The sequence below is a fragment of the Grammomys surdaster genome, unplaced genomic scaffold (assembly GCF_004785775.1).
Source record: "Grammomys surdaster isolate TR1022 unplaced genomic scaffold, NIH_TR_1.0 125561, whole genome shotgun sequence".
Classification (NCBI taxonomy): domain Eukaryota; kingdom Metazoa; phylum Chordata; class Mammalia; order Rodentia; family Muridae; genus Grammomys; species Grammomys surdaster.
In genome coordinates, this window is record NW_021620408.1 from 1268809 (window position 1) to 1292660 (window position 23852).

General features: G+C 43.5%; 1 protein-coding gene across 1 annotated transcript in view; it reads left to right on the forward strand.

The window, feature by feature from the left end:
• Tti1 (TELO2 interacting protein 1) overlaps window positions 1–23852 on the forward strand; it is a 47290-nt gene that overhangs the window by 7881 nt on the left and 15557 nt on the right. Inside the window, exons 2-4 of the mRNA XM_028786581.1 lie at window positions 11839–14184; window positions 19642–19830; window positions 22792–22940. Coding sequence (XP_028642414.1) covers window positions 11880–14184; window positions 19642–19830; window positions 22792–22940 — 2643 coding nt within the window. The 5' untranslated portion in view covers window positions 11839–11879. The remainder of the gene's footprint in view (window positions 1–11838; window positions 14185–19641; window positions 19831–22791; window positions 22941–23852) is intronic.

Sequence of the window (23852 nt, forward strand, 5' to 3'; positions counted from 1 at the left end):
AAAATAGGATGCAACAGTACTTCAGTGTGCTGAGAGTTTGATATCTGACTTCTTTTGCTCACTTATTGAATGAGAGGACCTTAGGCAAAGCTGCAATTCTGAATGAATATAACTTTTAGTGCAGACAGACAAATAAGCTGTCATTTGAACCCAAGACAGCATTCCTCCAAACACTGAACATGACTGTCAGTGGAGTGTTGAACCTTTTTCATTGCAGAATTCCTGTTTTTCAGAAGGAGACTGCATAGACTACATGTTGCATTGTTCCTTCCTATTCGTGGCTGACCTTGCATTTAAAGCCTTAGATCCGGAGCATTCTGGCCCCTCAGAATAGATTGCATAGATCTAGTATGGAGCCCTAGGAAGCTGAAGTTAACTGTAGCCCCTTAATTCTGATGAGCAGCCAGACTGGGAACCCGTGGTGTAGTACAAAGAATATTGGTATATTCTTTGGAGTTGGGCTTGAAACAAATCCTTTGTCTGGTACCTGTTGTGTGGGCCTTATTTCTCTTTCTGAAGCGTGGGCTCCTCAGTTTGTGGGTGAGGAATTTATGGGCATAAAATATCTAGCATGGCCACATACAAAGGTGCATGAATTTTATCCCAGTACTTGTGCCCCTGCAGAGGCAGGTGGGTTTCTGTGAGTTTGAAGCCAGCCTGATCTACTTAGTGAGTTCTAGGCCTGCTATGACTACATAGTGAGACCCTGTCTCAAACAGACCTAGCATGGAGGCTGGGGAAATGGCTAAGTAAAGTACCTGCTACTAAAGTATAAGGACCTGAGTTCCAATTCCCATTACCCACATAAAAATCCAGAAACAGTGATATGACCTGTGATCCTATCACTAGGGGTATTTTCTTTTTTTCCACAGCACTTAGTACCACCTGTCAAACCAGATTACCACCTACCTTGGACTATGACCGCTGGCAGCATAAAATAACCACTTGGTGCCAGGAGGAAGAAACAAGCAAGGCAAAAATCACGCTTTCTAAAGCCTGTATTGGAGTTGTGGGAGGAGACCAAGGGATAGAGACAGGAATATGTCTCAAACTCATTGACCAATCAGTCTAGCAGAGTTGATGAGCTTCAGGTACAGCGAGACAAGGCATCTGCTGTCGACCTCCACAGTCCTGAGTTCGTGTATACAAACATGTACACATCCACACTAACAAGTTCCACACACAAATGCCTAGGGCAGTGCCTGGCCTAGGATGATTATTTTTTTAAACATTATTTCTTTATTTTATTCATATGAGTGTTTGCCTGTATATATGTCTCTGTACTGTGTGCATGCTCAGTGCCTGTGGAGGTCAGAAGAAGTCATCAGGTCCCTGAAACTGGAGTCCTAGGTGTTGTGAGCCACTATGTAGGTGCTGAGAATTGCATCCAGATCCTCTGCAGGGGCAGCAGTGAGGCCACTCTTGAGACCCCAGCAGGGTGTCGACCTTTAAAAAAAGTTAAAAAAAATATTAATTTTCTTCATCTTTAAGAATTTGTATTGGAACTTCTCACATGTCTTTTAGTCTAAACCTAGTCTTCCTTTCCAACAGCAATGTTTAGAGGTTGGAAATTTTGCAGACTATTTTATATATCAAATTTAATTCTTTTGAATGAAGCTAAAACTTATGGAAACCACATAGTCAAGTACTGGGAGAACCTGGACTGAAACCCACATCATAAAAGATGTTTGGACTTAACATCTAAAAGTGGCCTAAAGAACGGCCACAATCTAAAATTGGTTACCTCAAAAAATGCTATGACAGTGTTGTCCCATTGTGAATAAGATCAACTGTCTGGGGGGAAAACTCCTAGAGAAGAATGTGTTAATTTTTAATCCAGAATCCAGTTGAACATAGCTTCATCAGAGGTCCATCAAGTGAGAGAACCAGACCTTGGCTCATGACTGTTAGCAACATAAAAATACACAGTGCCAGAAGCAAGAAACTAGCTAGGCAAAGGTCATGCTTTTTAGAACCCACATTTGTGTGAAGGGAGGAAATCCTGGGTAGAATCCAAAAGTAAAATAAACAGGTAGGTGATCTGGACCCACAGGTGGTACTAAATGCTGTGGAGGAAAAATCAAAGGTGGAGAAAGGAGATTGGGAAGACCAAGGTGAGGAGGAATAAGGGTGAGTTGTAGTCTCAGAGAGTGGTATTGAGAAGGCCTCACTCTGAAGTCGCATCTGGAAGAGGCCAGGAGAGAGTACACTGTGAACTTATTTGGGGACAATAAGTGGAAAGTCTGACATGTGATCTTATCAGTGTCACCGCAGTGTGAAGCCTGGCACACACCACTATGTCTCTCCTTCCATCTGGCCTGTTCTTGTGACAGGATTTTAGTGTGTTCTTCCTTCCTCAGCGTAAGTCCTCTCCTCTGTGAGCACGTCTCTGTTGGCATTCGACTTCCAAGCTTCTTTAGCAGCCCTTCTTTCTTTTCATTGTTTGCTTGTATAACATGGTGACTGCCTTGTGAGATCGTGAGATCGGCCTTCTCTTTCATGTGTCAATAAAGAAGCTGGACATGGTGACACACCTTTAATTCCAGCACTGAGAGGCAGAGGCAAGTGGATCTCTGAGTTCAAGATCAGCCTTGTCTACAGAGTGAGTTCCAGAGCAACTAAGGCTATGCAGAGGGACATTGTCTCAAAAAAAAAAAAAAAAAAAAAAAGAACAGAAAGTGTCTGTAAAAGACAACGGTGCTTCCTGTACAAAGTGCACCTTTGGTTTGGCACATCTCTGAGATGAGGCAGGAAAGCTTGCAGAGGAAGGACATGATTTATGCTCTCCACTGGCAGGTCTCATCTGCTACCTCTGTGGTAGCACTTCTAAGCCCACAAAGGGCACATTAAACTAAGAAGGCTTTAGATGGCTAGCAGACATGGCTGTCCGCTCCTGCCTCTGTTTATTCCGCTACTGTCTGAACTCCCAGTTGTTTGCTTGTCTGTCCATCCCAGTGTCACTTTGGGCCAGATACCCCTGTTCTGTTAAGTAAACTGTAAACTGCAGCAGCCCCATGTTAAGTAATCAGAGCTGTAGTTTAAAGGAGTAGAATTCAGGACTCAAAGGCTCTAAATCTCTAAACAGTTTCTTCTGTAATTGACATATTGTCACACAAGCACGATTTCATGGCCACCCCATAAAGCTATATGATTGCCTTTTATAGTCATATCAAAGTAGCAATGTGTTATACTATCTTTTAAAGAAAAAAATCTTTATATTTCTGATCCCATTCTTTAGATGTCTGGCTGTGGTAAACCTTAGTCTGGATGGCAGTCCATTGAGAGATGATAACACCATTTAGCCATAGGTATACATTTGGTAGCGTCCATTCCAGGTTGACAGTGGGTGTTATCATCCTGCACACATCTTTTGATAGGTGTTTCTGCTGGGTGTGTTATCAGTGTGGGGTGGCTAGATCATGGAGCACACCTGTTTTCCTGTAGAATTAGCTACTGCCAAAGAGCTTTCCTGAGTGATTGTGTTGCTTCATATCCTTGCCAGCATCTACTATTTTCCTTTCCTTTTTCCCCCTGGTGTATACACAGTAATGGTGGTGGTTGTGGTTATTTAAGGCAGTGTCTTACTATGTACTTCCAGCTGCCTTGCTTACTTGTAGACCAGGCTGGCCTCAAAACTTAGAGAATCTTCCTCTGTCTCCTGACTACTGGGATTAAAGGTGTACACCACTCTACCCAGTTTTTATTATTATTTAATTTATTTTATGTGTCTAAGTGTTTTGACTGCATGTATATATGTGCACCACACATGTGCCTGGTGCCCAAGAGGCCAGAAGAAGGAATGGGGTTCCCTAGAACTGGAGTTACAGGTAGTTGTGAACCACCATATGTGTACTGGAACTCAAACCCAGGACCTTTGTAAAAGCAATAAATACTCAACTGCTATGCCATCTCTCCATCCTCCCAGCTTTTAGTAGTATATTTCAATGAATATTTTTTATTTGTAATAGTCAATACATCAGGGTGTTTTTGTTTTATTTTTCTTTTATGTATTCTGTTTTAATATTCTGGTGTTTGAGGAATCGTTTTGTTTTGTTTTATGATAGTTTTAACTCTGTAGCCCAGGCTAGCCTTAAACTCACTGTAGGGTCCATGGTGGCACTGAGCTTAGGACAGATCTCCTGCCTCAGTCTCCCAGCTACTGGGATTATAAATGTGAGGCTATAATTATAAATGCTAGACTTTCAGGTACTGTTTAAGGAAGTTTGCTGACTGGGTGTTACGCCAAGAATTCTAGTGCCCTAAAAGCTAAAGCAAGAAGGCTAAGGCCCCTCAGGCTACATCGTAAGACCCTGAGAAGTGTTTGCCTACTTCTAAGTCACAGTATTGTTCTTTGTTTTCTTTGGGGATTTTTCTTTGTTTTGTATTCTATATTTAAATATAGTATGAGAGAAAGAAATCCCCATAATCTACAGTTCAGACTTTCATGGTTCAAAAATATTCTTAGTTTCATTTCTGTTGCTGTGATAAAATACACTGAGGGGAAAAAAGCCCTTTAGGGAAGAAAGAGTATATTTTCGTTCACAGTTGCAGGTTATAGCCCATCACTGCAGAGAAGTCACAGTGGCAGGAACTTGAAGCAACTGGTCACATCATAGCCACATTCAAGAGCAAGTAGAAATGAATGCCTGCATGCTTAGTCCTCAGCTAGCTCTCTTTACTCTTAAAAAGTCTAGGCCTCAAACCAGGGAATAATGCTACCTACCCACTTTCGGACTGGCTTCCCACATCACTTATGACAATCAAGACAGTCCTCCACAGACATTACTGCAGGCCAAGTTCATGTAAACATCCCTCACTGAGACTCGCTTCCCAGCTGATTCTAGGTTGTGTTAAGTTGGTGATCCAAATGTGGTCCTTAATAGAGGGCACATTCATAGACGTACTCACTTCTTATAGACTACAGTCACACATTTTTATTATTGCTGTTGCTAATCTGGGTTGTTTTGTTCTTGTTTGATTTTTTTTTTTTTGCCTGCTTTATTAATTAAAGCTTATTTGTAGGAAAAAGAAGAGTGTATCTGGAGTTTAATACATTCTTGGTCATAGGAACCTATTGGGATCTTACAGGACATTCCCTTGGATAAGTAGAAATGACTATATATTTTTTCATATGGAGAGCCAAGTGATGTGACATCTTTAGTTGAAAAGGTCATTCTTGAGCAGGCGTGATGGCACCTCAACACTCTTAAGTACTAGGAAAGCAGAGGCAGGCCAATCTCTTGAGTTTGAGGCTAGTCTAGTCTACAAAGCAAGTTCATGACAGCCAGGGCTACATGGAGAAACCTTGTCTTTCCCACTGCATTTCACTATCACCTTTGCCAAGTATGTACAGCATTGGACTGTGTTCTATATAGGATACTAACTCTAGACCTTATTCATTTCCAGAAGTACATATGTCTTTCTTTATGTCAGTATGCAGTGAGCATACTATTCCAGGTACATTAATCTTAAAATCAGATAAGGTGAGTTCTCCAGTTTCATTCTTCAGGGTTGTCTTTAATAGTCTGTGTCTTTTACTATCCCATAATCAGTTAGAAGCACATTCCTTTCTTGTTTGTTAGTGTGTGCTTGTTTACTTGTTTTGAGGCAGAGTCTTACTGTATAATCCAAGATAGCCTCAAACTCAGAATACTTTGCCTCAGCCTCCCTAGTACTGAGGTTTAGGCATGTACCACCATGACTGACTTAACTTTCTAGAAAAGTCCTGCTGGGGTTTTAATTGGGATCGTGTGGACTTTCTCAGTGGTTCTTATCCCAGAATGATTTTTGGCCTCCACAGGACAGTTGGCAATACCTGGAGACATTTTTAGTTGTCAAAGCAGTGAGAATGTTAATAGCATCTAAAATCAAAAGGTCAAGAAAACTGCTAAGTACCCAACAATTCTCAGGGCAGCCCACCATCAGCAAATTATCACCCAGCTAAAATGTCAGTAGCATTGCTGTAAGAGGCTCTGAATTCGTGTGCTTTAGTTGGGCCATGTCTGCCATCTTACTATTTGCTTTCTAAGTGGCTCATTGTTGGTTTTATTTTTTCATTTTCACCCCCAATCCCCATTTTTCTTATTCCACGACAGGATTTTACTGTGTAGCTCTGACTGTCCTGGAACTCATTCTGTAGACCAGGCTGTCCTCAAAACCTCACAGAAACCTGCCTGCCTCTGCCTCCTACGTGCTGGGATTATAGGCGTGTGCTACCACCACATGACCGTTTTCACCTTCTTTCAGATTAATCAGGAATATTATCCTATTTCTACTGCCCTTGTAAGGAGGGTATTTGTTTACCATTCCTTTAAAGCACATCCTCTAGATTTTGACATGTGTTTGACCTCTCAATACAGTGTATCCAGTACAAACTATCTGCAGCTTCTGGCACTTGTAGACTCCCAGAGCACTGAACTCCATCCCGTTTTAGTTTCATACCATGTAAACTGCAAGATCACCGGTTACTGATGTGCCATTTAACACTGTGTATGTGACCAGCTCCATCTCCTTCATTCTCCCAACTTTCCATGCTTCTATCTAGGTTCATTTTTTCCACTCTCCTTTTTCCTGTAGTGTATCCTGACAGCAATGAACCCTCAGATTTTAGTCTAAAACCCAGGGCCTTCAGCCTGATCGGCAGACTCTCTGCCACTGAGATATACCCCAAGGCATGTCTTCATTTCTGAAATAAAATTCAAAGTTCTTATTTGTTAGCTGGCCCATTAAAAAGATTGCCCTAGTCACTTCTGGTTTGGGTCGTGCTGTTGAGAAGCCATCTGTCAATCTTATTCTTCTGCTTTTAAGATTTTCCATGTTGGCTAGGCATGGTAGTACACACCTGTAACTCCAGCACTAAGACAGAAGCAAGAGGAAGATAAGAAGCCAGAAGAAGCTCCACACCACTGCAAGAAAAAGTTTCTGTTTCTTTCCCTTTGGTTTGCAACAGAACAACTATGTTCAGTTTTATAAGTTCTCGCCCTAGTAAACTTGGGATTTGCTACTGTCTGGATCTGTGCATTGCTTGCTTTGTTTTGGACCTTTCTGTCATGCTTTGTTTAATGTTCTTCCTTCTGGGCCTTACTCGCACATGAGAGCTTTCAGTATCCCCCAGGTTCCTTTATCACCTGGCTTACGATTCTTTTTTCTTTTTTGGCTTGAGTTTGGGCAGTTTTTATTGATTTGTCTTCCACATCAATCCTACCTGCTGCTAAATTCATTTGCTGCTAAACCTTATAGTGTGTTCTTAGTGATAGATACTGTATTTCTTAGCTCTATTTGAAGGGAGAGAGGACATTTACTCAAAAAAAGAAAGATTTTCAAGTTTTGGTTCTGTTTCATATGGTTAAAGTAAAGTTGGTTATGAGGTCTCACTGTGTGGCCCAGGCTCAACTCATAATTGTTCCTACTTCATCATTCCAAGTGCAAAGATTGCAGTCCTATAAGGATTTACTAGCAGTTAATTATTTTTTAGTGAAAACATTAGTATTTTAGCCAAGCATAATGGTGCACACCTTTAATCCCAGCACTTGGGAGGCAGAGGCAGGCAGATTTCTGAGTTCCAGGCCAGCCTGGTCTCCAGAGTGAGTTCCAGGACAGCCAGGGCTACACAGAGAAACCCTATCTCAAAAAAAAAAACAAAAGGAAAAAAAATTTTAAAGTCTACCTAGCCAGGTGGTGGTGGCCTTTAATCTCAGCATTAGGGAAGCAGAAGCAGGTAGATCTCTGAGTTCGAGGCCAGCCTAGTCTAAAAGTGAATTCCAGGACAGCCAAGGCTATACAGAGAAACCTTGCCCCCACCCCCAAAGATACCTAAAATAAAGAAAATTATAATAATAATATTGGTCCTGGGACCAATATCTGTTCAGTCAACTTTTAAGTATAATTAAATGAGTTCAGCTTAGCTTTTATTGAATTCATAGACCATTCTTAATTCTAATTTTAGCTTTAATATTTTTAAATCACTTATTAAAAAGAAGGCAGCAATAAGTAAGTAATACCTTCAGATAAACAGAGAAGTACCTCAAGAAAAATAGGTCTAGCAAGATGGCTTAGTGGGTAAAGGTGCTTGCCCTGAGAGGTAGAAAGAGGGAGCCAGCTCTCCCTTGTTCTCCACTGACCTACACTCATAGTCTGTCCATCCATCTACCTACCTACCTATCTTTTTAAATTAAAAATGGGAGAAAGAAAAGGAGTGTTCTTTTGCTTCTTTACTGTGTTAATCTTTTTTATTTTTGGTTTTTGGTTTTTCCAAAACAGGGTTTCTCTGAGTAGCCCTGATTGCCCTGGAACTCACAATATAAATCAGGCTAATTTGCCTCTGCCTCCCAAGTGCTGGGACTAAAGGTGTGTGCCACCACTGCCTGGTTAGTCTTGTTTTTTTGAGCCTCAGCTGTTTTGGTTATCTGTGGTCTGCTTTTCCTGTCTTTCCTGTGGAGTGTCAGTTATATGGTCTTGCTTCTTCATGTGTTCCGGGGTGTCTTACGTATGAGAGTATATAAAAAGTCTACTAGTGGTTCCATATAATATTGTCTTCTCAGAGACTTATCACACACAGGAGCCACGACTGAACTTAAAGAGAGACTGAACTGGGTCACCAACCATGTGTTTAAAGTTTGAGAGCAAACCTCCAGTTTTGTTACTCTAGCTTTAAAGAACGTCAAACTATCTCTTGGTTTCTGTCTCAGCAACAGCCTTTCCAAGATCTTGTATTTTGGTGTTTCTCTAGATTAGATTTGTCTCTAGACCATTGTGTTTCCTCTTTTCTCCAGTGACAGCTCTAACCTGTGTAGGCCGGGGAGCTGGAGATCTACTCACTTTGAGCATCTCCTCCTTCTCACTATTAAGCCACTTGTCTTCTTTGTTCCCTCAGGTGTTGAATGCTTTAAGAAATGACTCCTCTAATCCAAATACCTCAGAGGCTGAGGCAGAAGGTCTGCCATGAGTTTGAGGACAGACGGACACACACACACACTTCATTTGTAATTTGACTTTCAGCCATCAGTAAGAATGTTGGTCTGTCATATCCTACTCTACCCTGAGAGCAGGATATATAAGGATCTGTAGAGATGTTGAATGCCTGCCAAGGCCTTTAATTACTTCTAGGTATGGGATTATGGGATTGCCCTTATACTCCCAGAGCTCTGGTCTAAAGTAGTAAGACACACATGCTCAACTGTAGCCTCTCAGTACTATACAGAGGTATATGCTAGAAGTGGTAGGAAAAGGGAGAAGTTGTCAGTTGAAGTGTGAATTCAAGAAGGGCCAGCACACAGGACAAGGGGTGCAAGGGTGAGGTGGGGCTGTCATAGTTGACCCAACATGAAGTTGCCTTGGGAAAGCATTGACAGAGTAGAAGCAGTGAAATTGAAGGAATGGTGGGATTAAGAGGTAAATGAAAGCAAGCAGAGATCTCAAGGCTTCTAGCTTGAGTGAGGGTCATAAATGACACAGGAAGCCATTCTGAACATGCCATTCCTTCTGTTTCATTAGGCCTATGTCCATACACAGTCTGAGCTTGGGGTCTGCTACCCTGAGGGATTCCCACCCCCCCTAGTTATTTTTCTAAAATTCCTAAGGTGAATTAAAAGAGATATAGAGCCCCCAGGCCATTGCTCTAACCTCAGCCTTTTCTGAGTTTTATGTGTTATATGCTAGATATCCACTTGAGCTTTTTATTTGAAGAAAATTTTCTACACTAAGAGAAAAAAACGCCATTGTTTTATTTTTTTTAATTCCTTTTTCTCAGATCTCTATTGTGATTGTCTGTTTGTCTGTTTTTGTACGTCTGTCTATGGTTCTGAATATGAGGGGAGAGGTGCTCATGCATGTGGGTGCACAAGTTTGGTTTGTTTAGACAGAAGCTCTCATGAGGACCTAGAGCTCACCAATCAGGCTAGACTGACTGGTCAGCCAGTCCCAGTCCTTTCTCTACCCCAATGCATGCCGTCACGCCTGGCTTTCCTCGTGTCGTTCTCGGAGAAGGTTGAACTGAGGTTGGTGTATTGCACAGCAAGCACCTTACCTGCAGAGCCCCTTGCTCAGGTTTAAGCTAGTGCTGCTTGCCCTTCCAGGCCACTCACTGGGTCTCAGGAATTAGCCATTTTCTAGTCATTTTTATTTCATCAAGAGGACTTTTAGGGCATGGAAAATCATAGTTTTAATGGTAAGAAATAACTTTTCTTGTGTACTTGAACTTTTTTAACTGGTCCTTTTATTTAAATTCTCATCTGCCTCTAGTAGTAGTTCTACTACAGGTAAGCTTCACCACCTTCAGGAGTCTGAACTGTGTTTCCTGTCTCTGACTGCAGTTAGCTTCCTTTCCTACTCATTAATCCAGTGTTGTACCTCAGACAGGAGATGCCACAGATAGTGTGTAAGCCAGTACCCAGGGGAGTGTCTTTGGTCTTCAGCCAAGCTTGTGGCATCCACATTTGGCATTTTCCTGATCTAGATGAAGCTTAGAATCCTTTCTTTGGCTTCATGAGAGCCACAGATGCCAGAAATACCCTTCCTCACAGCGTCTGTGGAACCCCAGATGCCAGACTCCCAAGTATCTGATGGTGTGCAGGAGCCCTACCTGGTTCTCAGGTGCCATCCAGCACAGCTCTGAAATGGCGGAGTCTTGGCGCATGCACACACCGTGCTCCTCTGGCCTGCTAGCCCTGTGGCCACTGGATTTAGAAGTACTCACTCATGGAGATAGAGACGGACAGCCAAGGAGAAAAGTGCAAGCTCACCTAACAGACTAGATGATCCTAATCCAGTGAGAGGTGATCACTTCACCCAGTGCCAGCAGTTCACAGTGTTAGACATTTACAGTCCCCAGCTTTGGCTCAATCCTTTGTACCCTTAGGCCACAGGTTTGTGTCCTCCCAGTGTGCTGCTCTGTTTTCCCAAAGGGAATGTTTGAGACTTTTATTTCTCTCTTCAAGCTCTGTTTATTCTTTTTGGTTCATCATCAGTCTCTGAATTTGAATCTCTCCTCACAGCAAAGAAAAGCTTTCAGGTATCAAGCTGTTCAGCCTCTTCATGACCTCTAGACCCGTCTCCTCGCTTTCCTGCATTGCATCTGGCTCTCGGTGCTGCTGAAATCTCTTCCCCCATGATGTCCGTGCCAGTATACACTCCTGATTTCCTTCCTTCTGGGCACGCTCTTCTTCCTTTTGTGTTGCTGTCAGCCTCACCCAGCTCTGATCCTTCCTCCATATTACTATCCACATAAAGATGATCGTAGCCTCCCAACCACACTTAAAGTCTCTCAGTGACAAGACCAGGCAAAAGGAATCTCCAGAGAGAGAAGGAGAGAGACACAGAGAGAGAGGGAGAGACACAGACAGACAGACAGACAGACAGACAGACAGACAGACAGACAGAGGAGAGGTAGAGGAAAGAGGAATCAATTGTAAAGGACATAAGAAAGTCTTTTCAGGTGCTAGAAACATTGTCTGTATGTCTGTATATGCATGAAAACTTACACTGACTTACTAAGACAGCTTGTTTTACTCTGTATATGCCTCTGTCAGCAGCCCTGGAATTAGAACCCAGGTCATTGGTCAGGCATGCCATTGTGAAACTCAATTCTGGCTTTCCCTGGGATATGACTCCTCCCTGCTCACTTAGAACCTACATTTAGGTCTATCCTAATCCCTAGAGACTGTAGCATATGCTTACATCTCTCACTAAGCTGGGGATACTCCAACAATAGGAGCCAGTTCTTTGCAGTTTCCTTGTTCCCCTTTGCAGTGCCTAGCACTTGGGCCCCATAAATGTTGGATGGATGGACCTTCACTTTGTATTTGCTTTGACCCTTTTTACTGAGAAGCTTCTCTCCTCTAGCCTGCAGGATGTTTCCTTGGTGAGAGGAAGGCAGTTGTACAATGGCGGTGTTTGACACTCCCGAGGAAGCTTTTGGCGTCTTACGTCCAGTCTGTGTTCAGCTCACAAAGGCCCAGACAGTGGAGAATGTGGAGCATCTGCAGACACAGTTACAAGCCATAAGTGACACTGCCCTTCAGGAACTGCAACAGTACATTCTCTTTCCCTTGCGATTTGCCCTGAAGACCCCAGGGCCCAAAAGAGAACGTCTGGTGCAGAGTGTGGTGGAATGTCTCACCTTTGTCCTCTCTTCAACATGTGTGAGAGAGCAGGAGCTTCTCCAGGAGCTCTTCTCGGAACTTTCAGCCTGTCTGTACTCTCCCAACTCCCAGAAACCCGCAGCTTTGTCAGAGGAATTGAAATTGGCTGTGATCCAGGGACTTAGCACCTTAATGCACTCAGCTTACGGGGACATCATTCTGACTTTTTATGAGCCCTCCATTCTGCCTCGCTTAGGATTTGCTGTGTCTTTACTGTTGGGCTTGGCAGAGCAGGAGAAGTCAAAACAGATTAAAATTGCTGCCTTACAGTGTCTACAGGTTCTCCTCCTTCAGTGTGATTGTCAGGACCACCCCAGGCCCTTGGATGGACTGGAGCAGCAGCAGCTGGGGGATTTACTGGCATCCTTCTTACCTGGGATCTCAACTACACTGACCAGAGTCATCACAGGAGACTTTAAACAAGGTCACAGCATTGTTGTGTCTTCCCTAAGGGTCTTTTCCAAGACAGTGGGCTTCATCATGGCTGATGAACAGCTCACAAGGATCCCAAAGGCCCAAGCAAAGCCTGCAGTTGAGCACAGAGTCGCAGCCCTGATGATTCATAGAGAAGCAGACTGGGTGAAAAGCACTGGTGACAAGTTAGCCATCCTTATTAAAAAGATAATTGACTGTGTCTCTGTTCACCCACACTGGAAGGTGAGGCTGGAATTGGTAGAGTTTGTGGAGGTCCTGCTTTTGAAGTGCACTCAGTCCTTGGTTGAATCCACGGGTCCCCTCTTGAAGGTGTTAGTTGGCCTAGTGAATGATGAAAGTCCTGAAGTTCAGGCCCAGTGCAATACAGTGCTGAGGTGTCTTGCAGATCAGAAAGTAGTAGTGGGCAGCAGAGCTTTGGCTGACATCTTGTCAGAAAGCCTACATTCACTGGCCACATCTCTTCCCCGCCTGATGAACACACAAGATGATCAGGGCAAATTCTCTACTCTTTCCCTGTTACTCGGGTATCTGAAATTGTTGGGCCCCAAAGTACATGTGATTCTCAATTCTGTAGCCCACGTGCAGCGCCTTTCCAGAGCCCTCATCCAAGTACTGGAGCTAGAGGTGGCTGATGTCAAGATGGTGGAAGAGCGGCGCTGGAACTCTGACAACCTGAATGCTTCTGCAGAGGCCTCAGCTGCACGGCCATGGAGCAGAGTCCAGAGGCGATACTTCCGATGCTTCACTGACGAGAGGATCTTCCTGCTCCTTCGGAAGATCTGTCAGCTCCTGGGTTATTATGGAGACCTGTATTTGCTTGTGGATCACTTTATGGAACTGTACCATACATCTGTAGTTTATCGGAAGCAAGCTGCCATGATCCTTAATGAACTGGTTATAGGGGCTGCTGGATTGGATGTAGAAGATATTCATAACAAATGTACAAGCACAAGCACAGGCCCAGAAGAATTGAGAGAGATTGTGAAATCTATACTAGAGGAATACACAAGCCAAGAAAACTGGTACTTGATTACCTGTATTGAATCTGAGGAAGGGGAGGAGGTGATGATGAAGCAGCAAGGCCTCCAGGCTGTCACAGCTGGCATCCACACCTGCCAAGTTGTACCTCTTCCAGCCCTGTCAAAGCCGAGTCCCACTATCTGCTCCATGAACAGTAACATCTGGCAGATATGCATTCAGTTGGAAGGGATTGGCCAGTTTGCTTATGCATTAGGAAAAGACTTCCGTTTGCTTTTGATGTCGGCTCTCTATCCAGTACTGGAGAAGGCTGGAGACCAGACCTTGCTCATTAGTCAAGTAGCTACTAGCACCATGGTAGATATTTGCCACGCTTGCGGCTACAGCTCTGTACAGCACCTGATCAATCAAAATTCAGACTATTTGGTGAATGGGATCTCTTTAAATTTGCGTCACCTCGCTCTGCACCCTCATACCCCAAAAGTCCTAGAAGTCATGCTTCGGAACTCAGATGCTAGCCTGCTTCCTTTGGTAGCAGATGTGGTTCAAGATGTCTTGGCCACCCTGGACCAATTTTATGATAAAAGAGCTGCTTCCTTTGTCAGTGTTCTGTATGCTCTGCTGGCAGCATTAGGTATGTTGAAAGCCCTTTTTGATGCCAATTGAGATAGCCAGGATCCTGGTTTCCTATTCTTGTTTTATTCCATGTTCATGAATGTACCATGGAGAACATTGGAAAGGTGGTCCCTCCAACCCCACAGGGGATTGTTGGGCTCCATTGTTTATTTTTTATACTTTGAATATCTCTACCATTTATTGAGCCCTGCTCTATAACAGGGATATAAACCATATAGGCTAGCATTTTTTATTTTACAAATAAAAACTGAGGCTCAATGAGAACCTGCTTAGCCAGGGTCACATTATTAATAGGGGATGAAGTTGGATTTGTGGCTAGTTTATTCTTTTCACTCTACTATGCTGCTACTGGTGCTTCTTCGAGCTCGCAGTGTCTGCTAGTGGAGACCAGGAGCAGCAGAGAGTGTTCCACCACAGAGAGCTGTAGCAGCACACAGAACCAAACCAAACCAAACCAAACCTTTCCTTTCCTTTCCTTTCCTTTCCTTTCCTTTCCTTTCCTTTCCCTTCTTTTCTTTCTTTGGGTAGTGATTGGCTTTGGGACTTGAACTCAGGACCTACATGTGCTAAGCAGATATTCTACCTCTGAGCTCCATCCCTAACCCGCTAATAGATTTTTCTGGTGATGATAATGTTCTGTCTCTTCTGCCCAGTACAATAGCCAGTAGCCATGTGTGGCTAAAACTACTGGGGAATTGAATATTTTGGTTTGGAGACTTTTTAAAGACAGGATTTCACTCTGCAACTCAGGCTGCCCTGGAACTCAGTATATAGCCTAAATTTGGAACTTGCAGCATTCCTCCTGCCTCAGCATCCCAAGTGCTGAAATTACAGGTGTGAACCATTATATCAAGTAGGGAATTGAAATTTTAATTCTGTTTGGTTTTTGTAGCCATGTGGACCATACTGGACAGCAGTAATCTAAAAACTTTTAAAAACATTTATTTTTATTTTATATATGTGAGTATTCTGCCTGCATGTGTTTTTATGCCTACTTGTATCTAGTTGGTAACTGAAGAGGCCAGGAGAGGGCGCTATATCTCCTAGCACTGAAGTTAGCTTGTGAGATACCATGTGGGTGCCCAGAATTAGACCTGGGCCTTCTAGAGGAGCAGCCAGTGTTCTTAACTGCTGTGCTATCTCTGCCTCCCAAGTACTGGGATTAAATGTGTCATTATGACCATTCTTAACTTTTTTTTTTTTTAAGATTTGTTTGGTGTTTGTTTGTTTTGTTTTGCTTTGCTTTGTTTTTTGGAACAGGAGTATGCATCACATACATACAGTGTCCTCAGAGTCCAGAAGAGGGCGTCAGATCCCCTGGAACTGGAGTTACAGATACCTGTAAGCTACCATGTTGTGCTAACCCATGTCCTTTTGGAAGAGTAGCTAGTGTTCTTATCAAATAAGCCATCTCTCCAGCCCTTCCTTTTAACCTTTTAATTGTACAAGTTGACTTAATTGTCTCTTCTCTACTTTGATCCTGTTGTGCCACCATTAACATGGCACAGTTTGCACCGTGAAAAAAAAAAAGCCAGAGTTAGCAGGATCATACCTATAATCCCAGCTGCCAGGAAAACTCAAGCAGGAGGATAGTGAATTCAAGGCGAGCCTGAGCTATATAGCAAGACCATGTCTAATCAATAAATAAATCCCTCAGCTGGACAGTTAATCATTGAATGAAAAACACCGAGCTATATTCTGGTGCCTTTATCCAAAGAACATATCTCCAGTGCTGTTAATAGCCCCTGAGGCAGAAGAAAGGTCCTTGACCTCATTCTATCAGGTTAAAAGGACAAGATCATGTGAGAAACTTTCTCAAGAGAAGCAATTGGGACAAGGACTTGCTCTGCTCTGAGGTGACATTTGCCGTGTTCACTTGTTCATTCATGAACATTCACAGGCAGCGTGAACACTTGCTTCACCCATAAAGAATGCCTGCTATATGTCAGGTGCTACACTAAGTAGTGAGAACACAGCAGTGAACAAGATAAACAAACATGGAACTTTCCTGCTACTGAGAGACATGATAAGCAAGTAATGAAAGCATTAAGCAAGCTCAGGGAGCCGCTGATAAGCACTTTGAAGGAAATGAAAACCTTATGCAAGGAGAAACAGGGATAGGCTACTCTAAGTTGCACGGTCAGGGAGGGCCTCTCTGGGAAGTACCATTAAGGCTGTGTCCTGAAGGCAGAGGAGGCTGCCAGGCTGGGCATGGCTATGGCACTTTTTCTATGATTCTAAGAATACTATCAACAGAATGGTGTGAATACCATTCACATGTGGAATGAAGTGTTTGGAGAAAATGTAGAGAGTTTAATACAGGGTTAAACAGGAAATAGGGTGGTCCTACTGGGCACATAGGCCAAGAGAAGAAGTTTGATCTGGACTGCAGTCACTCAAAAACCATGACAAAGTAGCTTAGGCTAAAATACCCTAAAGGAGGGAAGGTTTATCTGGCTTGTGGTTTCAGAAGTTTAGCCCAAAGTCAACCTGTTCTGTTGCTTTTTAGAGCTGTGGTAAGAAGGTAGATGCATTTTGGTCAAGGGCCATAGTGGAGAAAACTTTTCATGTCATGGCACTCGGGACTTCCTAGATAGACCCTACAGTCATTATTTCTTCCACCCAGGTCCTAGCTCTCACAGTAACAACACTGCTAGCTAAGGGACATGGCCTTTGGGGGCATCTCAGATCCTAACCATAACTACTGTCTGTGCTAATAGTCACTAGCAAAGCAGCTGTGAACCAAACCCACACAAGTCTAGACTGGCTTGGACCTCCAACTAAGGCAGCTGACTACTTAGACATTATAGACTGGGACCAGCTTCTGTGGCCCAGATGTCCCATCTCTGCTACATTGGGGAACTAGATTATATTTCATCTTAAAATTTAAACATTTTACAAAAAGGCTTAGGAAGCTGGAGAGATTTTTCAGGGCTAAGAGCACTTTTATTCTTGCAGAAGACCAAGTTCAACTCCCAGCATCCACATGGTGAATCACAAACATCTGTAACTCCAGTCCCAGGGTATCTGATGCCCTCCTCTTACTAATGCAGTCACCCAGAACACAAATGGTGCACAGACACATACACACAAGCAAAACACTCATATACATCAAATAACAAAAAAAAAAATTAAAGCATAGGAAATGTGTCTTTTCAGGAAGTAGCACATTTGGATTTTGGAATTTGAATTTTCTTAGATTTCTGTTGTCTTTGGTAATCTGAAGGAGGAACGTCAAAACATTCCATGTAGCACTTTCTAAAATTGAAGTAGAAGGGTGGGGTCCACATTACAGAAAAGAAAGTATGGATAGTTGAGGTGTCTGGGACATTGTGTATTGGGGTGGGGGTGTAAAACAAAATTGAAGATGGATTTTCCACAAGTTTTGAAACAACTCAATATGTGATTGCATTTTGAATAGTAAGTCATAAAATTAATGCTCACTCACAGATGACAGCAGCACTTGATGCTAGCATTTCAGTTTGTCATCAGATTGCCTAACTGATGGCCTTTCTTTTAAGATGAGAATGGATGTTCCTTTCAAAGAACTTCTGAAAAGTCATGAAAGAACCAGGTACATGTTTTAGGGCATTGAGTTTCTGAACATGCACGCTTCATATGCACTGACTAAAAAGCAGCAGGCGCCCCCAGTGAGAGCAGAACCATCCCAGCAGGGCTGAACCAGGAAGTCTTCCTGTCACAGTCTGCATTGGGGATTGGGGATTACCCCATGCACACAAGGCTGCATCACACCCCACTGTGTCACGGCACAAGTCTGACCAGCCCCTTCTCGGGTGGCATTTCAGTCCTTTCTCAGCCCTTGCCGCAAATTACATTTGCTGCACTGTCTTTTGCCTTCAGTATAGCAGCAGTATAAATTCCTAAAAGAAATACTTGTTCAAGAGTTTTACATTTAAATTTTTGATTGAGAGTATCAAATTGTTCTCCTAAGAGGTTGTACCAATTTAAGCTCCTTCAGCAATGTAAAAGTGCCAATTTTGCCACACCTTCACCCATACTTTCTTATTACTGAGCTTTTGATCTTGGCTGATCCAATAGGAGGAAAATAGCACCTTATTATAGTTGTAATTTGCATGAAGAATGAGGTTGAGCTTCTTTTCATATGCTTAAAACCCATTTGTGAGCAAAGACATTTTCCAATCTGACTCCAGCTTTGAATGTAGAAATAATCTGCAATGGGGACTCCAAGCAGCAGAAGTACTGTGGCTGGACTAAAGCTTTTGGGACCAGCACCCTAGAGTGTAATTTATTCCTGGGAGTGGGACACTGAAGAAACGGCACACTTAGCACAACTCTACACCCCGCACTCAGGAGGTAGAGGCAGATGGGTCTCTGCCTTGTCTTCAAAATTAAATTAAATAACTAACTCTGTGTAAGAACTTCCACATAGTGGCTAGGACACTGGCCTCTCAAGCATCTGCTCCATGAGAGTCTCAGGTGCCTGAACCTGTCACCTCCTTTTTGCTACTCTGGTTCTGGGCAATGGCTCCTTAATGAAAAGGAGATTAGCAGGTGCTAAAAGTGACAGGTCTTTGACCTGTCCTCTGCAGAAGGGAGGGCACTGACCAGCAGCTGTAAGATTGGAAGTGTTGTTGCTTTAGTCTTTAAGTATTAAGAGTCTTGTTTAATTAAAGACTTTGAAGGGCCTCAGTATCCAAGAGTAGCTAAGATTAGAACTGCTGTAGTCAAATAAGGAATGTAGGCCCTGGTGGACACTGCACACTGACCCTGACCTGCTGCCTCCTGGTTTCCCGTCATGATCTCTGCAGAGGCCTATAGCCCCTTAGGGCACAACTGAAAACCACTGGAATGGCTTAAAGTTTATTCTGTGGTGACATGTCAGAGGCACTGGAGCATTTTCTGTTATAGTCCCAAGTGAGAAGAGAGAAGTCTTCTAGTAAAGAGTATATCTTGTCCTCAGAGTTACATCATTTGTGTCTCTTCTCCAGTTTTATGGGTTTTCATTCTTCAGTGTTTGAGGTCCCACGCTATGCTGTGGACATATTAGGGTCACAAGTTACATGGTGAAGATTCACATACCAAACAGTACACACAAATAAATACAGTGCAAAATACATGGGGAAGAGCATTGTGCTGTGCAGGGGATGGCTTTACTGGGAACGTTCTGGTTGTTCTAAATTGTGAAGTGATTTGGAATTAGCCAGATGTAAAGAAAGTGTTCTGGCTATTCGAGAGCTATGTGTATCAATGTATATAAGAGTTCTGAGTTAGGAAAATGTCTCACCTACTAAAGCCACTGAAAAACAGCAAGTTGTCAGACACCTGACTGGAGTGCTGGGGCCGGGTTCCAGGGTGTAGTCAGTGTCTGAGTCATTCAGAGCCATGCCAGTCTTGCCAGAGAGCTTAATCGACTTATAAAGTGGGAGTGCCTGTCACCAGTGACCAGGGTCATCATGATAATGTTTTCTTTCAGCACTTTGGTTCCCAGACTCGGATTCTGCTGGGCAACTCCAGCAGTGCAGTTTAGAAGAGGAGGGGAGGCAGAGGCCAGCAGCTAGTGAGGCTAGCACCACGGCTGAGGACATCGAGCAGTTTGTGCTGAGCTATCTCCAAGAGAAGGATGTGGCGGAGGGGAATGTTTCTGACCTTGAAGCTGAAGAAGGTAATTGCTATTTATTTTGCTTTCAGTGGTTCTTTACTGAAACAGAGCATTGTGGAAACAACAAAATCACTGCAGAAAGTGGAAGAGAAGAAAAGTTGCCCGAAAACTCATGCTGTGCACACATAGGTGTATGTAAACTGTTTCCAGTTTCCCTTCCTTTTTAAAAAAAAAAACAACAACTTTTTTATGTAGTTGCTTTTGTTTTACATGGTTGCAGATAGTTTTTGTTTTGTGCTGATGAGAACTGAACATAGGACTTACTACCACCAGGCTCTGCCATGTGCCCACTGCACCAGAGTCTAAATGTACCTCATCCTTTCTGGGTTTCAGTAAAAGGACACTCCAGGTTTTTATAATCAGTGTTGGAGTGCCAGCCACCAAGCGTCCATCTCCCATGTGAAGTCGAGGTTGCCACTAGCCTTGCTGTGATAAACAGTGTGGCAAGGGATGGTTCTGTGTGGGATTTTCCACCTACGTACATCTCTATAAATTCCTACAATGGGGTTTCTCCGTCCAAGATAAGATCATCATCTGATGCTGACCAGATTGCCTTCCAGACAGCCAGATCAATCTACACCTTCCCAACAACGGTGAGGATGCAAAAATTACTTGTTTCACTTTTTTCTATGTTGACAAGTTAAAAATGGCTTATTATTGCACTTTGCATGCCTTTGATTACTGCCCAAGTTGGACGTATTTCTTTATGCTTCTTCCTATTATCTCCCCACAGGTCCATTGTCTATTCATAAGCTTCATCTTTATTGGTAGAGAAAGATTGCAGTGTTTTTCTTACCTGTTTATATGAGAGGAGGGAAAAGGAGAGTTCAAGCCAGTATCAGCTCTGGCCTCTTGTTTTATTCACAAACTCAATCTGGAGCTTCAGGTCACGAAAGGATTAATAAATTATTAGAATCGCCTCCGCAAATATAAAATGCCAAGTCATAATGAGCTTGGTGGTCCCAGGACTACGCTAAATCGAACTGAGTCCCAAATTAGTTTGTTAGGTTGGAAGTGAGCAGATTTCTTTTTTCTTTTTCATTTTCCCATCTGTGCTCTGATTCTAGTAAGTTGGAGCCAACACATCCATCCAGGATAACAGGAGAGCAGAGCTTGAGACAGTGAATGCAACAGATTCCCTTCTGAGCAGTGGGAAGCACAGGTCCAATGAGGCTCATGTAGAGTAGAGCTGGTATGACTCCCATGGACAGAGTGCTTGCTCTGTAGCCTGCCGGGCTTTGTCTTCTGTTTCTTTGCTGAGCCAGCCCAAACTTTTCTATGAACCACACTCCAACCTTTCCCAAACCTACAGCTCTGAAGAGGGGGTGACTGGGTCTATCATGGTCAAAGTTGTCATTCTGATCCAAAATTCAAGTCTGTCAATAAATCTGTTCTTCTGTGACTAAGCTCTCTGGTTCTTGGGCTGGTGAGATAGTTGAGTCAGTAAAATGCTTGCTGTGCAAGCATAAGGACCAAGGTTTGATCCTCAGAATTCACATAAAAGCCTGGCATGGACTTGTAATCACAGTACTTAGGATGTGAAGACAGGTGGGTCCCTGAGCTCTTTGGCCAGCTGGCCTAGTCTATTCAGTGAGCTCCAGACCAAATGAGAAATCCTGTTTCCAAAAACAAGGTGGATAACTTTTGAGGAACAATGCCCAAGTTTGACTTCCAGCCTTTATATGCGTGAATACACACACACACACACACACACACACAAAGATCTGGTTCTAGTGGATAGTTGCTGGGATCAATTGGAATAAATCAAACCTTCCTCCAAAAAGAGAAGCTCACATCCCTGGCACAGCACTCCACAACAGGTAAATTTCAAACAGCAGATCTCCTCCCACCCACCCAACCCCCTGAAGAAAAGCAGGCTAGCCCTGTCACTCTTGCAATTCCCAGTCTTCATGGGTATTTGATTTCCTTGACTTCATAAGATTGTTGGTCTTGATAGAAGTTTGACAAGAATATTCTGTTTAACCACATAGAGGCACCTTATACATCCAAAGTCTCTTTCTCTGAGATACATTTCCATTCATCTTCTCAGCTTCTGTGGAGCCTAGTACAGTCTGTATTATAAGGTTCAAACTTTCCAGCAGAGGAATCTGAATCCAGAAAAAGTTAAGGAAGCAGTGCTCAGCCCAGTGGGAATGCTTACATCTGCTGATGGGATAGTGGAACAGGGTGGGGCCTCTAAGTACACAGGACAGTCCTGTAGGGTGGGGATGGGGCCTGGGTTTCAGGCAGAGAGATGATGAGACATCCTCCTCAGTCAGTCTTTGTCAGCAAATGGATATATGCCTTTCCCCTTTGATGCAGGTAAGGTGGTGCACAGTGGAAGGAGGTGTTAACAGGTTGTAGAGTCTCCCAGTCCAAGCCCCGTATCTGTGTATTGCACCAGGCTGCCTTAGAATGTCAGCTCTCAAATAAAAATAAGGAAGTGTTGGTGCTGGCCATCCAGAGATCCTAGTAAGAATGATAAGCTTTGGCCCTCTATGGTCAAAGGATGAATCAAAAGAAAGAAGAAGACAGAGAAAAGGCCACACGAGACACTGCCCTGCCTGGGGCTTCAAATTAGAACTGTGCCCCTAAAAGAGTTTTAAGTTGTCTATTATCTTGTTTCCTTCCTATCCCTCCCAATACTTTGTTATTCTTCCTCCCATGCAGAAATTCATATCATAGATCCTGTGTTGTATCTGGCAGGCAGGGAGGTGGGTGCCACTTACCGAGTAGCCTTAGCTGACCTTAGATTCTGATATCCACCTGCCTCATAGCCTCTTGGGATTATAGGTGTATGCCACAACACCTGGCGAACTTCTTGACTTGTGTAACTTGGCCTAAATTCCTTACGGTGCTTCTCTGGACATTTTTCCTTTTATGTCCTATTCTGAAGTCTGAAGCTGGCAGTCATGCTGGGTGGAACACCTTTCTAAACCATTCTCACCAATTCGGTTCTTTCAGAGGAGCAGTCATCCCCTCCCACCGTGGATGAGAATGACGCCCTTCCAGATGTGGAGCTACCACTGCCAATGCACATCCAGATAGCCAAGGACGTGATGGAGCGCTGCATCCACTTGTCATCAGATACAAATCTGAAAGTCCGCCTGAAGGTCAGTGCGTGGCCCTTCTCTTCCTGCGTAGAGCAGCATGTCTGAGATGTGTTATGGTCAATGGTGACTGGACAGGCAAGCAGATTTCCTCATTTCCTGGTCCATGTTCGATGTTTCTAAGAAGCATCAAGGGGAGTTTTTTTGTGGGATAACAGTTTTAACATCTTTCTCTGTCAGCTCAAATGCCAAGAAGGAGCTGAGCCCCCAACCTTGAAAACCATGGAGCCTGGTGGGTTCACTGAGTCCTCAAGGCAAAGAATAGCATGTGCTTTTAAAGGCTATCATTTCTGTGCTGACTTGATGCAGGATGCAGCTTCTAGTGACTTAAAGTGGCTGTTCTAAGCCTGGCCCTTATTTCTATTTCTATTTTCATCATAGGAAAAAAAATCTAACACTTTCTGCAATTTGACTTCCTCGTATGTCAGAAGTTCCCAGGCAAGCCCCCATCACAAGGACTGAGCCACACGGGTGACTCAGTAAAAGGACAAAGGGGAGGGGGAACTGCATAATCACTCCAGAAAAGTTCTGAAGCCAAAGAAAAGCGTGGCCTCTCCTGACCTCAAACAGGAGGGAAAACAACTACCTTATTGCTCTCATCAGTGGCCTTGTGAAATGATGGGGTACAGGCAGGGAACTGTGATCTGCAGGTATGGCCAGTGTCGGGGTCTGTGTTACGGAGCCTTTTCAGTCTTCAGGAGACAGCGGCCCATTCCACGTTCTACAGGCGTTTGGAGCTGGCACTTACGACTTGCAAGGAGTCAATTGTAGTGTCTAGGCGCTACTTTGGAGCCTTCTGAATAATCTTCATCTTTGAGACAGCCATATACACACTTATTAACTGTATCAGTCGGTGCCAGGTGTGGGGGCACATGCCTTTAGTGCTGCACTTGGGGGGCAGAGGCAGGTGGGTCT